This window comes from Chiloscyllium plagiosum, chromosome 21 (genome assembly GCF_004010195.1).
Source record: "Chiloscyllium plagiosum isolate BGI_BamShark_2017 chromosome 21, ASM401019v2, whole genome shotgun sequence".
Classification (NCBI taxonomy): Eukaryota; Metazoa; Chordata; class Chondrichthyes; order Orectolobiformes; family Hemiscylliidae; genus Chiloscyllium; species Chiloscyllium plagiosum.
The window spans coordinates 17513380-17531436 of NC_057730.1; the positions used below are offsets into that span (position 1 = coordinate 17513380).

General features: G+C 43.3%; 1 protein-coding gene across 2 annotated transcripts in view; it reads right to left on the bottom strand.

The window, feature by feature from the left end:
• Positions 1-348: 348 nt before the first annotated feature.
• LOC122560579 (extracellular serine/threonine protein kinase FAM20C-like) overlaps positions 349-18057 on the bottom strand; it is a 95263-nt gene continuing 77554 nt past the window's right edge. Inside the window, exons 4-10 of one of the 2 annotated variants that reach the window (XM_043711352.1) lie at positions 17450-17542; positions 17244-17359; positions 14174-14354; positions 12066-12175; positions 9571-9652; positions 3252-3311; positions 349-919 (exon numbers count right to left, since the gene is read on the bottom strand). In XM_043711352.1, the coding sequence (XP_043567287.1) occupies positions 667-919; positions 3252-3311; positions 9571-9652; positions 12066-12175; positions 14174-14354; positions 17244-17359; positions 17450-17542 (895 nt within the window). In that variant the 3' untranslated portion in view covers positions 349-666. The remainder of the gene's footprint in view (positions 920-3251; positions 3312-9570; positions 9653-12065; positions 12176-14173; positions 14355-17243; positions 17360-17449; positions 17543-18057) is intronic. The other variant, XM_043711354.1, reaches the window with a different exon arrangement.

An 18057-nucleotide genomic window follows, 5' to 3' on the forward strand; every position in this document is an offset into this window, starting at 1 on the left:
AAAGTTGTTGCCATAATCTTTATTGCACTTTCACCATATCGCAAAAACATTTACCACAAACTTCACCGCGCCCCCCCCCCCAACCCTGCCCACCCCCCCCCCCCCTCCGAGAACATTGCGAATGCAAAAGCTAACAGCCACAAGAAACCAGCTCACCCGCCTGGACCTGTATGTAAAGAATTCAAAAAGCAAAACTGGCAGTGGCTGCTTGACATGTGCCGGAAGATTCCAAGGAGAATCAAGATTACAGCTTTGCTGCCCCATTTCGGAATGAGCAATGCCCAGGGTTGCTCAGATCAGTTTAATCAGCTTTCAAGTATTTTCACTCATTAGCATGATTCCTCTTTATATATATCTCTCTCTCTCTATATATATATCTATTTGAAAAATTGTCTTCGATTTTGGGATTGCACACTACTACCTGTTCAATATTCACACCTCAGAACTGGATATCATCGAGAAAAACAAATAAATGCTTTAACTTAGAAACTTTAGTTATAATAATCTGGGATGGAGTCTATACTTTACATATTTGGGAACAATTACATCTCTGTTCTGAATTCACTGAATTCAAAAAGTAACATAAATAGCCAGTCTCTGCAAGACTTTCCATTTCTCACTTACACGAGTTAAAAAAAAGTGAGAGAAGAGGTCATCCTCCCTCTACTACCTATTGGTAGCGACTGAATTGATATTGTAGTCTATGTCATTCTCCACCACAGCGCTTCGTCCTTCCTTTTCCACACAGTCGCTGACTGATCTTAGAATGATTCGTAACCTCCTGTCCATGGCCTTCAGGTGCGGCTCTATTAGAATGGGTGAGAGTTTGTCCCGTTCCAGTGACTCGGCCATTACCTCACTCAGCTTGTATTCTTCTTTTGCCAGAAGCTGTAGCCGGCGGTAGGTCGACTCCTTTATTCTGTTGGATAGAAGCAACACCATTGACTGCAGAGATTTGACAATTAACGGGGTCAACAACGGTATCCCCCCCAGACTTGAGCTGTGCTGCCCAAATCCTGCTGTGTACCTTCATCCATCACCCCATGGTGATCTACATTATCTGGCAGTGGGTAGATTTTTAAAAATCTCACCCTTGTTTTCAAGTCCATCCTTTCTCCTTCAGCCCCGCAACCTTTCAAAATCTCCAATTCTGGCCTCTCACAAATTCCCGATTTTAAGCAGTTCTCCACTGGTCAGCCTCCAAGCCCTTTCATACTCTTTGGCCAAGCTTTTGGTCACCCAGCCTAGCTTCTCCTTCTGTGGCTGAGAGCCAGATTCTCTTCCTGTGACGCACCTCGGGGCGTTCTCATGTGTAAATCCCAGCTACTCTCGTTTGGATGAAGTCAGACTGGTCTCAGCCTGTGGCCTGAGGGGCTGGGGGCTGGAGTCAAAGGCAAGGGAAACAGAGATTGTGCTGAGCAGTCAAGGCAACAGCTTTGCTTCAAATGAATGAAGTCGTTCATCGGGAACTGGGCATTGGTCAAATGGTATGTCAACAGAAAGGCAGTGGAAGGACAGAGAGAGAGAGAGATGGTGGTGAGATGAAGGTCAGTGCTTTGGCATCCATGTGGAACCTGGCATTGTGTCTAATATCTCTCTCAAAATGATGTCCTGGGTCTGACAGGAGCTGAACAACAGGACGTCTGAAGAGTTCAAGGGATTTAAGAGTGAATTTGACTGCGGACATGATGTCATGTATGTGACCTTTCTGTCTAACGACCTCTGCACCGTAATGGCCACTGTGTAGCAGTGACCTCGATGACCCACAATGGCCTCCGTGAACCAATGTGACCCTCTACCGTATACGCAGTGACCCTCTACCCTAACCCTGACACATCTCAGGAACAGCTCAAGGCTGTGATTGGAAGTATGTCGTGGTGTTTGCCCCAGAGATCTAGGTAACTGGACACAGCAACACAAATAATAATGACCTTTTATTAATGTAACCTTTTGACATATTGAAAGGTACTTTCAAAGGGCATCGTTAAAGTATGATGGCAAGCTACACATGGACGTATTTAATCAGATAACCAAAAGCCAGGTCAAAATGATATATTTTAATGATTGTCCCTAAGTGAGATAAAGAGGCTGAGATGAATAGGAAGGAAGTTCCAGAGCTTGGAGTTTAGGCAGTGGAAGGCACAGTCAGCAAATGTGGACAAAATACATTTGGGAATGCACCAGATGCCAGGATTGGAGGAGAGCTGATATCCCAAAGGTTTGTGGGGTTGGAGAAGGTTACAGAAATAGGGAGGGACAAAGCCTGGAATATTTTGAAATACAAGGATGAGAATTTTAAAATCACAACATGATCGATTGGCAGCTACTGTAGCTCAGTGAACGAAAAGGTTTTCGGGGAAGGAGTCTTGCTGCAAGTGAAGACACAAACAGCAGAGATGGGTCAATCTCAGGTTAACAGCAAATGTGTGAAACAATTCAGAAGTGTGCTTGAACAATCAACTAGAAAGCTGACAAAGGTCTGGTTAGGAGTTCAGCAATAGATGTGCCATGACAGAGGGCCAAAAGCCGAACAATATGACACAAGTGAAATTGGTAATCCTCGTGATGGCACAAATATGACACTGGGGAGTTCACCTGAGGGTTTCAATTCTGACACCAAATTTGTGAAGGGATTAGCTGAATTTCAGACTGTTATCAGTGAGGGCATTGGAGTCTGTAGTTAGAGAGTGGAGTTAAAGGGGAAACTGAATATTTAAATTGAGGAAATCACTATTTATTCAATACTGGATTTTAGATATGATTTGGAGATAACGGTGTTGGACTAGGATGTACAAAGTTAAAAATCACACAACACCAGGTTATAGTCCAACTGGTTTAATTAGAAGCACCAGCTTTCGATGCGCTGCTCCTTCATCAGGTGGTTGTGATTTTAGATAAGCAATCTGATAATTTAGCAACAGTGGAAGGTCAAGAAATGATGGTTGTCGTCAACGTATGTGTGAAATACTGTAATGGTATTATTCCAGGCTCAAGGTTCAAGTTCTGCTTGCTCCTGAGATGTCTAAGTAGATTGATCAAAAAATAGCTACAAGCAGAATATAATTCCTCTCGACATGAAGAATGTTCAAAGCTGTCGTGATTCATAAGTTCAGTTTTACATTATCAAAACAAACTGAAAGCTCAGCCCATTTATTAATTCAGAATGAGAGACTCTGAATTGTGGATAGAGGAGGCAGGCAGGTTGGACACAGTAAAGTCAGCAGGGCAGATCTCTCACTTTCTGCACTTACCTGCAGCACTGACTCAGTGGCACCAGGATGGATAGCTCATCATGTGAATGTTTCCCAAACCTGTGGGAGGGATTCGCAACATTAGAAAGTGTGGATGGATTTCCAAGCACTCTTCCTGAGATTCAGGAAAGTTGTCTGGTAAAACACCTTTTAAGCAGAGTTTTAAGCAGCTGGATATTACCAGTTGGGAAAAATACGGGATTTTAATTTGGGACACGTCAACAGTTCACTAGGGATATCACTGGGCAGACTTCTGCTTCCTGTAAATATTCTGGCTGCTATGTAGACCTCTGAGGTTTGAACACAGCAGTCACTACTGGAACTGGGAGACAATGTGTTGACAGGTGTACACAGAACCTCCCAGCTACTGCATGGCTTAGAGAGAGCACCAGGGCAGAGACAACATAAATTTAAGGAAGACAAATTGATATATGTGCAGTGGTAGATAAAGGGGATAAGCGGAAGTAGTGCGTTTTGATTTTTGAAAATCTTTTGCAACACAGAAGGTAGAGACACAAAAGTAAAGCTCATGAGTAATAAAGTTTACAGAAACAGAAAATTGGACTAAATGGTTCATTTTCAGACTGTCTAGCTTTAACTAATAGGTACTGTGAGGATGTGTACTTGGGCTCCACTGTTTACAATATGTAAATGTTTTAGTGCTTACCCTTAATGGGCTTTGCACATAAATTATTCAATTGGAAAATTGAGTAATTTACTTGGGGGGTGGTTAATTGATGGGGAAAAAATGTGATTTGGTGATGGGAAAGAAAAAGATATTTAGTTGTGAGTAAGAGCACTTCTGGATATGAAAAAACAAATAGCAGAGTCTCTGGCACTACTGGTCAGTGCATTTGGCTGTTAACAGAAAAGTTGGTGGTTTGACACCATCAGGGATGAAACCTTCCATGTTTTGAAGATGCTTGTGGCACAGTGGTAGTGTCCATATCTCTGAACCACGAGGCCTCAGTTCATGAAGTCAGCTATTACGAGGGGGCATAGCTTTAAATTAAGGGGTGGTAGGTATAGGACAGATGTTAGGGGTAAGTTCTTTACTCAGCGAGTCGTGAGTTCATGGAATGCCCTGCCAGTAGCAGTGGTGGACTCTCCCTCTTTATGGGCATTTAAGTGGACATTGGATAGGCATATGGAGGATAGTGGGCTAGTGTAGGTTAGGTGGGCGTGGATCGGCGCAACATCGAGGGCCAAAGGGCCTGTACTGCGCTGTATTCTTCTATGTTCTATGTTCTTCTATATCCTACCCACTCCAGAAGTTTGTTAGAAAGCATCTTTGATCAGGTTGGTTAGAAAATATTAAGAGGAGGGGAGTGATTTTATTCATTCAGGTTTGTGGATGATGGCAGAGCTAGGTGGGAAAATAAGCAGTGCAGTGAAAGGAGGTTATAAAAGGATTTAAACAGGTTACGTGTGTGTGTGTGTTCAAAATATGTTAAACAGAATTGTGTGTTCAAGAAGTCCTTGTGTAACTTGAAACATTAATAAATTTAATTCTATTCTATGTACGTACTAGCTACAAATGGCGTATATCAACAAAATTCATAAAATATTTTTAAGTTTAATTGGTTAATGATGCAGAATTTGAAAATAATGACAGTGAAAGAAAAGGTGAATTAGTGGGAAGTGAGATTGAACAACACATCACAAAATTGTTGAAACATGGAAATTTGAACTGCATTGAGTTCAAACTTGATGAATTGGAGTTTTTGTTTCTTGTTAACTGTTTACTTCTATCTAAAGTTGTTGAGGTTTAAATTTGAACAAGGGTTGTAAAAACATCCTGCCTAATGTGGACAAAATGTGAAGTTTTGTAGGGAAAACTGAAGAGCAGAATATCTTTCACTTAGTGGAGAGACTGAGAAATGTTGCCACACAGAGGCATTTTATACAGAAATAACAGACAGTTAATGCACAGGTACAGTGATGAATTAGGGTAGCAAGTGATATGTTAGCCACTAAGGGTTGGAATACAAGAATCCGGATGTCTTATTGTGATTCGATAGGGCCTTGGTAAGACCACAGCTGGAGAACTGTGTGTGCAGTTCCTTAACTAAAGAAGGATATACCTGTCACAGAGAGAATGCAACAAAGATTACTTTGTATATTAAACTGATTCCTGGGATAAGAGGATTGCCTTATGAGGACTGATTAAGTGGACTAGCCCTATATTCCCTGGAGTTTAAACAATGAGAGATGATCTCAATGAAACATGATCAGCTGTGATATTTTCCAAAAATGATCTTCCCCTGTTCTTGTTTCTCAGGTTTTACGTATTTTTGCAGAAGTTCTGACAAGTGCTGCTGTTGGGACAGGTCTGAATAAAAGTAAATTGTAATACCTACAAACTTGTCATCTACATTGTTCTATGCAAGTTGAGAATTATCGTGCAAGAGTTTGAAAGAATTCTGCGGTCGCCTGAGACTATAAAGTTTGCATTATGCAGTAAAATGGATTACAAATAATCTATAAATTCCTCTTTCTATCAGAGAAACCCATTAGACACGATAATAATATTTTAACACTAAAAGCACAGTGCTAAAGCTCCTGTGTTCAGACAGGTTTAATGTTAACATTCCTCTTGGTTCACACAACACAAGGTGCTAACACTCCACACACTTTCACACATCACAGCATCTACAGAATTCACATGGCACAGCATTAACACTCTGCGCATTCACATAACACTGTTAACATTCCTCACAGTTTATGCAACAGCCTTCCAGGTTGAGACAAGCAACAACACCCACAACTCACTTAACCAGTATGTGGGCTGCCTATGAGCACAGTGTTCACTCTGGATGCATAGACTGATTTTACACCCAGTACCCTTTGAAGGTTTGAAGATGTGTCCATGGAACGTAGGTGCTGTTAGCAAGATCCCAAATTGTGAAGGTGGTAGTGAACTGCTGCAGTCCTTGTGACATAGGTCCACCCACAGTGTTGTTCCCTCTGTGTCTTCTGAAGCATAGCTTGTGATTTCTTCACTATTTCTCAGAACTCATTCTTCTGACTTTCCTTCATTATGTGTTCCATAAACCGTTCCCCTTTGTCTAAAAATGTTGCACTTGACTTCCTCATTTTTAACCTCGGACCCTTGAATTTGAACCTGTGCTCAATAAAGAATGTGCAATTGATCTGTTTTGGCAGTCCCCTTCATTGAATCTTGAAGGCTTCAAGCAGGTAAACTAAATATGGCAATTATATTTCAGACAGGGAGGTTAATCTGATTCAGGTTGACTTAAAAGCTTTGGATCTGTGAGCAGATGAATAAGAATATGGAAAGTATAGATGTGATAGCTCTCTCTCTCTTTCCTCTCTGCTATGGAAATGGTTTCTCCTTATCTACTTTACCAAAATCTCTCATAATCTTTGAACGCCTGTATGAAATCTTCCCTTTTCATTCTCTGCTCTAAGAAGAACTCCTCTAGTCTTTCCACACTATTGCAGTCCGTCATCCCTGTGCCAGTCTGGTAAGTCGAGATGCCAGGTTTGGTTCAGTGGGCAACGGCCCACACCAAAGGATTGATCCCAGATCTAGACTGACCCAGCCTGTACAGTGTTGTTCAGTCAAATTGTTTAGCCTAGGCTCTGTTGGGTCTTGTGAGACGATGTAAACATCCCCACTGCACAGCTTCTGAGAAGAGCAGGTGGTTCTCCCTGGTATCCTGGCCTCTTTTTATCCCTTTCTTAACATCAGTTGAGTGTCTGGTGTTGACCTGACCATTCTGAGCCAGGCCACCATAACCAACTCACTCTGTTCAAGAGCCCACAAGACAGGGCCTTGGTTTTCTTATCAGAGGTGGATGCAGTCTTGAAGGAAACTCTGGTCAATTCCTGCTCTTTTATTTCATGAGAGGGTGGTACGTGTATGGAATGAGCTGCCAGAGGATGTGGTGGAGGCTGGTACAATTGCAACATTTAAGAAGCATTTGGATGGATATATGAATAAGAAGGGTTTGGAGGGAAATGGGCAGGGTGCTGGCAGGTGGGACTAGATTGGGTTGGGATATCTGGTCGGCATGGACGGGTTGGACCGAAGGGTCTGTTTCCATGCTATACATCTCTATGACTCTATGTTGTCAAACAGATCATTGGCTCATGATTACATTGCTGTTTGTGGAATCTTTTCGTGCACATATTGGCTGCTATATTTCCTAGAGTACAACAGTCACTCCACTTTACTGGCTGTGAAGGGCTTTGAGATGGCCTGAGGGTTCAAGGGAAGCCATATCATTGCGGGTCCTTATGAATCTCCTCTGTATCCTTGCCAAGGCCCTGACAATCTTCTCACAAAGTTGGTGCCCAGAACTGGGTTCAGTGACCCAGCTAAGAGCTAAGTAGAGGTCCATACAAGATTGAATGTAACTTCGTAACTTTTGTACTCTCTGGCTGTCTAAAGGCTCTGGCATAGGGTAAATCTGTTGCTGTGGCATGATACAGGATTGACAAGCTGGAGATGCCAGCTCTATGCCCATCTCCCTTCTGTTGATGAGACCATTAGCTGTGGCCTTGGGTCTCTAAGTCATCAATGAAGGCTCTAGTTTTCTGGTGCTGCTTATCCAAGCATTGATGAACTATCAGCTGCTGACTTGGGGAAACGGATAGGACATTGTGAGATCAGGACAGATAAATCAGAACAGTGTAACGGTTTGACATCACCGCTGAACTATTCAGTGAGCAAACCACTTTGGCAGCTATTTATAACTTGGAATGTGCAGTTTTGGTTTCTACTGTATTGACCTTTCCTTCATCAAATTTCTAAAGTCATTGTGACTCATCAAATCCTGATGCTTGGTCTACTAAGTGGCAAATAACATGCATGCCACACACAAATGCCAGGCAATGATAATCTCCAATAGCAGAGAACCTAATCATTGTCCCTTGATGTTCAATGACATTATCATGACTGAATCTTCCACTATTATTAAACTGGGGGTTTACCATTGACAGTCCTCTGAACTGGGTTAGAGTGTAAGTACTGGGACTACAAGAGTGGGTCAGAACTAGGCATTTTGTGCTAAGTAATTTATCTCCTGCTTCCCCAATAATTGTCCACATGACACAAGTGAGGAAGGTGGTGGAATAATCTCAATTTGCCTTGATGGTTGCAGTTTCAACAACACAATAAAATTTGACATCACCCAGGGCAAAGTGGACAGTTGAACTGACACTTTATCCAGTACCTTCAACAGTCACTACCTTCACTCCTGAAACAGACCGTGTACCATCTACATGACGCACTGCAGTCACCCAGCAAGGCTCCTTTCACAGCACCTACCAAACCAATGACCTCTGCTACCTAGAAGGATAAGGAACAGCAGATACATGGGAACACCAATTTCCCCTCTAAGCTATACACTACCCTGACAAAGAACTATATCTCTGTTCCTTGCCTGTCATTGGGTAAAAGTCCTAGAACTCCAGTTCTAACAGCACCATCGTTATTCCTACACCCTTAGGATGGGGCAATGATTCAAGAAGACAGCTCACCACCACCTTCTCAAGGGCAATTAGAGATGGGCAATAGATGCTGGTTCAGCCATTGATGCTCATATCCCGTGAATGGATTTAAAACAAAATGATGGAGTATGTGATGCAGGGACCTTTCCCTGAAGGGGCAAGAGTAGTTTGAGATGTGGTCCCTTCTCCTTGACTCTAAAGCCTAATTCGGCAGCCCCTCAAGGTTTGGTTTACGATGGTGTTGCTCTGGCCTCAGGGCAGAACTCAGAAAGAACAATAGATCTTCTGGGACTAATTTTCCCAATGACTGCATCGAAATTCAGGCCTGGGTATCACATTTGACCTACACATATATGACAGAAGACATTGCTGCTTTCACTGGTGTTGTAGAGGATCAATCAAGTGACTGTCAAACCCTGTCCAGCTTTAGCACAGAAATATTTATAACTTTTTCTTATAAATCCTGTGAATTTCTTTCCTTGAGCAATGAAGTGTCAATCGACCAAGGCACCTTTCTGTTTGGTACAGGGTCATTGTATTCACCAGGTAGGTGGCCTTGTTTCTGGTTTTTTTTCTCAGACATTTGGAGATAAACTGTAAAAACAGAATTCTGATAACAGTCTTGCCAACTCTCGAGTGAGAGACATACAGCTATTGCGCAAACATATATTCACACTCAAACATGTACTGGTTTGTGTGGCCATGCACCCATGCTCACATACACACACCTAGACATTTGTGTTCACATGTAAATGCACAATACATATCCAGCGTGCTCAAACACACACGCACACACACATATTCATTAGAGCAGAAGGCAGTATCTTCTGTCGATCCTTACCCTCGTCCATTATCCAGATGAATAATAAATGAATCATTTCCAAACTTTTCAAATGTTTCATAATGGTGCCGATCCATATTTCCTAGAAGAGGAAGGAACGAGAAAGCAGTCAGACCGAAGTACATCACATGGCTAACACCACGGAAACAGCCCTGGGCCCATCTGCTTCTGGCTGGATTCAACAGCCCTGTACCCAGCAAACCTCCTGAGGCAGCTCTGACAGTGCATGAAAAATGGAGGGAGTCGTTCTGCAGACATTTTACATCCTGACCTCACCCACCTCATCGCTGGGCCAGGAGTGGACACTCAGTCTGATCTGCCCTTGTCATGAGGGATGACCAAGGCAGCCTCTTGGCCAATAGCTGGAGTGACCAATTTGTGGTGGGCTAACGACTGGAGGTTTCATTAAATGACCATCTGCTGCCAAGTTCACTGCCCCTAACCACTTTTGATTTGTTCCCTAATGTATCCATTCTTATGGAAGCCCACCTTCTCTTGCCTTCTGATTGGAAAGCGGACTCAATTATCTGTTTGGATGCCTCTTGATTGTAAAACAGGCCATTTCTCTCAACATGAGTAGCTTTTACAACTGATAAGGTGAAAATAAAACAAAAGCCACATAATTTGCTTCAGAACTGTCTTGACTTTTTCCACAGGCTTTTTACTCACTCTAAGAGATATCCTGGAGATTAATTTTCAATTCCTGAAAATTCCAGGGTCCTTTTGGAATGTTGCCAATCACATACAGAAAGCTACTGCGGATAGGGGTCAATTAAAGAGATTGGAACTGAGAATGGTTAATGTTCATTACAAATGGATTAATGGCCATGGAATCAAGTGAACAGGCTTGAGGGGTGAGATGACAAAAGCCACATAATTTGCTTCAGAGCTGTCCTGACTTTTTCCACAAGCTTTTGTCTAAGAGATATCCTGGAGATTAATTTTCTGTCTTCCTACTCCTGTGTTCTATGTGCCATTAATTGTTTTAGCACAGATTGAAAACTATATTTCTATTCTTCCTGTTCAGCGTCTTTACCAATTTACCAGCAGAACACAAAAGTCTCTCAAACCTTTCAGCCATTTCTCAGTGTGCCACATGCTCAGCTCTGAGTCATAGGGTTGTGGCTTCAAGACTTACTCCAGGTCTTGAACTCATCACGTCAAAGCTAACAGTCTCAGTACAGTACTGGTGGAGGGCTGCATTGTCTGAGGTGATGGCTGCCCTATCTGGGCAGTTGTTAAAGATTCCATTGCATTATTTTAAGGAGCAGGTGAGTTCTCCTGCAGTGTACCTCCTGGAATGTACTGGAACAATGACGATGATACCGTTGTTGTACTCCCAGAAGGATGGTGGCACCCAGTGCACTTTTAGGTGTGGGTGATGTCTCTATGCTTGCCATCTATTTTCTCAACATGCTAACTGTTTCACTCACCACACCATCCTGAACCCCTCTGCCTCCGTCTGCTTTATATGGAGCAGTAAACACAGAGGGTTCAGGTCAGCGAACAGAACAGAGGCTGCGAGGGTCAGGAACTGGACAGACCGTGAGGCAGCGTGTGGGACAGTGAGTGAAATGCTGAGCGAGGCAATCTGAGGCTTGGCAGTGGAGCAGCTAGCAAATCGTATGCTCAGGAAGTTTGACTGGTGCCTTGGGTTCAATATTCTCTGAAAACCGCAATCCTTAACGATGCTATTAGGCTGGCAGGATATGATGAGAGGAGACTGCACATCTGCGAAACATTTAAAAATGAGCACATTTTATTGGCGCTGCGCTTATTAAAATCCATTTTGATTTATTACCTTTTCTTTCAATGCAGAAAGCTACCTGGGGCATCATTACCAGTGACATCAGATACAGTGCAGCTGCATTTGCAGTGAGACTGGCCCTTGCAGTTAGAACCCAGCCGTTCTCTCCGATGCCCTGGGTCATTATTTATTCGTCAATCAACATCACAGCGACAGATCTGGGCATAATCACATGGCTGTGCGCCAACTAGCTGCCTCACTGTCCACATCGCAACAGCAACTACACTTCAAAAGTATTTCAGTTGCTATAAATATCTTAGGGATATCATGTAAGGTGCTATATAATTTTTAAAAATTCATTCATGGGGCATTGTTGCCTAGCCCAGCAATTATTGCCCATCCATCATAGCCCAGAGGGCTGTTAAGAGTCAACCATATTACTATGGATCTAGAGTCACATGTAGGCCAGACCACATAACAATGCAGTTTCCTTCCCTAAAGGACATTATTGACCCAGATGGGTTTTCTGACAATCAGCAATGGATCAATTGTTATCATTAGACCCTTAATTCCAGATTTGTCCTGAATTAAAATTCCACTATCTGCTGTGGTGGGATTCTAACCCAGATCCCCAGAAGATTTCCTGGGTTTCTAGATTGTCAGTCCAGTGATAACACCGCCACACCATTGCCTCCCCGCGCAAGTATTTTTTTCTCCCTAATTTCAGAAAAAAAGCAAACTTAGTTACCCATAAGGAAGTCAAAAATAGTCATGTCGATGAGATCGAGAAGCCGCGTGCCACTGTTGTAAGGGGCAGTCTGCTTAACTTCCTCGCAATAGTCAGGATCAACCTCCCACCTGTTGAAAGTGAACAGAAAGCATTTGTAAAAGAGTGTGCTGACATTCTGCAGCGAGTGAGATCTCAGCACCTTGTCACTTCTCTGCTAAACTGTCCTGAACTGAGGCAGTCAGCTGGTGATAATGTCTCCATTCATCCCAGCACTTAATAGCAGCTTTTCAGTTGGGTGACACTGCAATCTATTTAAACACATACAACAGTCTGCAACATAACAGTCAGTGTTGAAGCTTCTAGATTTCAACTTTAACTCCATCTTTTGTGGATTGTGTCAGAGGATTCAACAATTAGTCTCACTGCTGCTTGTTTTCTTCCTTTGATTCACCCCTTAAAATCTACCCACTTCGCTTGAAGTTTTGATTATCCGTCCTGAAAAAGGGGAATGGTATCAAAACCTTGGTTAATAAATGATCCTGTGAAGCACCTTGGGATGGTTTAATCACCTTAAAGGTGTTTTTAGTGGATAGTTTCAGAAGGAAATGTTACTCCAGGAAGGGAACATGAAGGATTTCGGTGAATGGCATCGATTTGACCTTATGGGTCAGCTTTTACTCCTCTGTCAAAATGCCAGATGAAACCTTTAAGTATTTGGCATAATCTAAATCAACCGAAGCGTGGATTTCGAAAGAACAGGTTTTGGTTAGTCAGTTATGCAAAATTCCTTTGAAGTAATAACTGCAGGGTACATGTAGTGCAGTGCATGTTGGTTGAAAAGGTTTCACATGAGAGACTTATGGTAAGAGGGGAGTCATGTGATATATGTGGCCTCCTGGCAGGTACTTGCATTGCACTGTCCACAGGTCGTTCTGCTATAACACGCGTTTCGTTAATGCGAATTTGCTATAACATGAGTAATGAACTGGGGACACTCTTTCTAAAGCAAATACTAGTTATTATGTGATTCCGGCCCCACTAGTTTAAATGGTGCTGCTATCTTATAACACAGGATTGCATGAGAACGGAACCACTGCATTATAGCAGAACTGACTGTACTTGGTGTTCACTCAGTACCTTGACAGAATCACAGTTAATACGGTCATTCAAAAATCAATATGCAGCAATGCTAATCTCATATTCCTGATCTTTTACTGACACTGAATAGGTTGATGTAAGACAGTGAGGAATTTGTCAATGCAGTCTTCAAAAAAGCACCGTTTCTTCAACAAACACGTTGGTGGGTGAAGCTACTGGACGGTTTCTATGGTTCTTTAAATGACCACTGTGCCTTTACCAAATCATTCTTATCATGGACCTTAAAGAAAAGTTATTCCTTGGACAAACTGCCTCAATACAACTCTACCCCACCTTTAAAAAACACTTCATCCCTTTGAAAAGTTGTCCTCACAGCCATTTGTTAATGCAGAGCTTGAGTGTTGTGGAAAAAATACATAACTTGGAGACGATTTTTCATCCTGCAAGGACCAGGCAGGTTGACTCTGAATGATCAGGGCATTGCTCTGCAAAACTCAGGGTCAACCTGCCCAGTTGAACATTTAGTCATAGAGTCATAGAAATGTACAGCATGGAAACAGATCCTTCGGTCCAACCCGTCCATGCTGACCAGATATCCCAACCCAATCTAGTCCCACCTGCCAGCACCCGGCCCATATCCCTCCAAACCCTTCCTATTCATATACCCATCCGAATGCCTCTTAAATGTTCCAATTGTACCAGCCGACGCTCCAGGGAAAACAGCCCCAGCCTGTCTGGCCTCGCCCTTTAGCTCAAATCCTCCAACCCTGGCAACATCATTGTAAATCTTTTCTGATTTAAACAAAGGCTGGAAGTTAACTGTCAATCAGCATTACTGGGTGTATTTCTCATGACAGCATCTCCACCACAGAGTCCACTTGCATCAAATCAGCACTCTTATCTCAAGCTCTCATCGCTCTGCTGTGAATTGGTATTCTTGTGAATTGTCCTGAGCGGTGTGAGAAGAAAAGCTTCAATGAAATGTGTCTTTTCTCAGCAATACTCGAACCAGCCTTACTTGAACTTACTCTGCTCTCTTGCGTTTGTGGTAAGACCGTCGCCATGGATTCCTCCAGGTTTTCCTTTTAGCCAGTGCCAGATCAGGTAGGAAAGCAGCCAGTGAGCCTTCAATCTGGTCAGGCTTCCCACATAGAGCGTGCTCAGTTGAACAGTAGTAGGAACACTCTCCGTAGAAGCACACATTGTTGGCTGGTGGATGACAAAGAGATGTACAAACACCATCAACATTTACAAGTCGTAGAACATAGAAACATCTAGAATCATAGTGTCATACAGCGCGGAAACAACTCGTCCATGCTGATAAGGTTTCCCAAACTAAACCAGTCCCACTTTCCTGTGTTTGGCCCATATCCTTCTAAACCTTTTCTATTCACGTACCTGTCCAAATGTCTTTTAAATGTTGTAACTGTACCTGCATCTCCTACTTTGTCTGGCATTTCATTCACATATGGACCACCCTCTGTGTGAACAAGTTGCCCCTAAAGTGTCTTTTAAATCTTTCTCCTCTCACCTTCAAAATATACCCCTTAGTTTTGAACTCCCCCCCTATCCTAGGGAAAAGACTCTTGTCACTCACCTTAACTATGCCCCTCCTGATTATTCAACTCCTCTTGTCCATTCGGGACAAAAGAGAGCTATCCAACTTATTCTCAATTTTCAGCTCTTGGTCTATAGGCTGTGACATTTCAAGTGAATTGGCAAGATTTTTTTAAAAATGCGTTGATGTACAGGCAGTATGTTCCAGAGCCACACCAGCCTGTGGGTAAATTGATACAAACTCCCTTTAAGTTGTCAGATTCAAGGGTATCACGGGCAAGTGGGAGCATCACAGCTGCAATTATTTGGAAAGAATCTCCAGTGAAAGTGAAGTCAAAGACTGGCCAGAATGGCCACAAGGAGACTGTATAGCAGTTGGTGACTCATTATTATCTTAAAGCAAGCACTCTGAACTACAATACAGTCCAGTGTATCCATCAGCACCACTGCCTGAACAAAGGACTCAAACTCCATGAGAAAGGTTTAAGTCTGACTGTGTGAAACACTAAGGTGACAGTTTACATCATGACAAGATTAAATTAGATTATTAGATTACTTACAGTGTGGAAACAGGCCCTTTGGCCCAACAAGTCCACACCGACCCACCGAAGCGAAACCCACCCATACCCCTACATTTACCCGTTACCTAACACTACGGACAATTTAGCATGGCCAATTCACCTGACCTGCACATCTTTGGATTGTGGGAGGAAACCGGAGCACCCGGAGGAAACCCACGCAGACACGGGGAGAACGTGCAAACTCCACACAGTCAGTCGCCTGAGTCGGGAATTGAACCCGGGTCTCCGGCGCTGTGAGGCAGCAGTGCTAACCACTGTGCCACCGTGCCACCCACGGTATGTAACATCACATGATTTTGCTTCCCCCTTGCACCTTAGTGGAAAATTTAAACCACCCTTAGATGTTTCTTAAATAAAGTAAATGTTTTCCTTACCTCAGCAGACCCTGTGAATATTCTTTCACAATTTGATGAACAAGAATATTAAATATTCCAAGCAAACCTGAAGAGCAGTAGACGTTTATAAAGAAAGATCTAACTTGCAGTGGGCACAAACTCACTGGGCACTCACTGCCTGTTTGTGAGGCTCGACACAGTGAGTTATGGAGTAAAGCTCCCATTACCTTTACCCCACAATGTGGCTCAGTCCTGAATCTTGGGGGACCTGACCTCACACTCTACGTGTCCCCACTATCTAGCAACACTTCCATACCAGGCTAGCATCTGACCCCTCTGAAAGGGTGAAGGTTACACTCCTAATGGGGACATTTACCCTGGAAAGAGTTCTTCCTGCTGTTAGTCCTGCAACGCAGAGTCGCAATTCTTTGATCTGTGTTCACTGATAGAGCGATTCTCCACTGGCCTTGGTGTTATTTTCAGCTGAATCAGGGGCAAAGGAGGTATTTGGTTCATGATTTGGATTTAGACTGTAAGAATGAGAGATCAATATTGACCAGACATTCCCCTCCACAACTCTCTTTGGAAATAATGATAATGGGAATTCACAGGACAGGGCGGTCATTTAACCCTCATTTGAAGCTCTGATGATGCATCACTCCCCTAGTATAACTGAGGCAGAGTTATGCTGCAACTATACAAAACACTAGTGCGGCCGCACTTGGAATATTGTGTACAGTTCTGGTCGCCACATTACAGAAAGTATGTGGAAGCATTGGAAAAGGCACAGAGGAAATTTGCCAGGATGTTGCCTGGTCTGGAATGAAGATCTTATGAAGAAAGGCTGAGAGACTTCGATCTGTTCTCATTGGACAGAGGGGATTTGATAGAGACATACAAAATGATCAGAGGATTAGATAGGGTGGACAGTGAAAATCTTTTTCTTAGGATGATGACGTCAGCTTGTACGAGGGGGCATAGCTACAAATTGAGGGGTGATAGATTTAAGACAGATGTCAGAGGCAGGTTCTTTACGCAGAGAGCGGTAAGGGCGTGGAATGCCCTACCTACAAATGCAGTTAACTCAACCACATTAGGGAGATTTAAACAGTCTTTGGATAAACATATGGGTGATGATGGGATAGTGTAGGGGGATGGGCTTAGATTAGTTCACAGGTCAGTGCAAGTCGACGGCTGAAGGACCTGTTCAGCGCTCTATTGTTCTATGTTCTATGATCTGAATGTTACGTTTGTGTTGATTGAGACTTTCTGACTCAGAGGTGAAAACGCTACATGTTGAAGCACAGTGGTCACTTTTGATACTGGCAACGTGGGTTTTCAGATAGTCCTGAGACAAGACAGGCTGGCATTGTTCTCCTTAGAGAAAAGAAGTTTCTGGGGAGACTGAATCAAGTTGAGTAAAACACAGGGAGGGTCAGTTTGCATTAAATGCTGTAATCTTGGCTGGGGTTCTGAGCCATGAACCTTTCCTCCTCCCCTCCTGCTGATAGCCAGCCTATTCACACCAATCCCTAGACCCCCCCATTAGAAGGAGCTTCAGTGTGAACAGTGCAACATGAAGGTGTGAAATGGGAGTGAGCGCCCCGTTAAATCAGCTTCCATACCTGGGGAGATGAAGAATGTCCTCCAGAGCTTCTTGTCCCGGGTCACATCTCGGATTTCTCTGGTCATGTTAACCAGTCGCCCGGCAACAGGGGGCACACGGCGGAAGTCCAGAATTCTTCGAGGGGGAGAGAAGCGAGGACCGTTACGTCATGGCGAGAACAAAGGAGCGATGTAAAACAATCCTCTCTTTCACCAGAGCACTTACCTGTCCAGGTGGAAGGCAGCAATCTCAGAGTTGTGTCGCTCGTAATCGGAAAAATAGAAGAAATCTGGAGGTGTCTCCTGCTCTCTGGTTTGTCTGGAAAAGAACAGCAGGTAGACGTAATCTTCATTTATCCACGGGATGTAGGCATGACTGGTAATGCTGGTAGTTCATGCCCATCACTCATCTCGCCTGGAGAGTGGCACTGAGCCACCATGCTGAATAAAACTAAACCTTTTGCAATGTCCTTTTACAGTGAAACCGAGGGTCTGGAGTCACATGTAGGTCAGACCATGTAAGGATGGCAGATTTCCTTCACTTAATGGACATTAGTGAATCCGTCAGGCTTTTACAACAATTGAGCAGTTCCATCACCCCCATGATCAATCATAGCTTTGTAATTGCAGATATATTCAATGAATTTAATTTAAATTTCCCAGATGCCCAAGACAATAGACAATAGACAATAGGTGCAGGAGTAGGCCATTCTGCCCTTCGAGTCTGCACCGCCATTCAATATAATCATGGCTGATCATTCCTAATCAGTATCCTGTTCCTGCCTGATCTCCATAACCCTTGATTCCACTATCTTTGAGAGCTCGATCCAACTC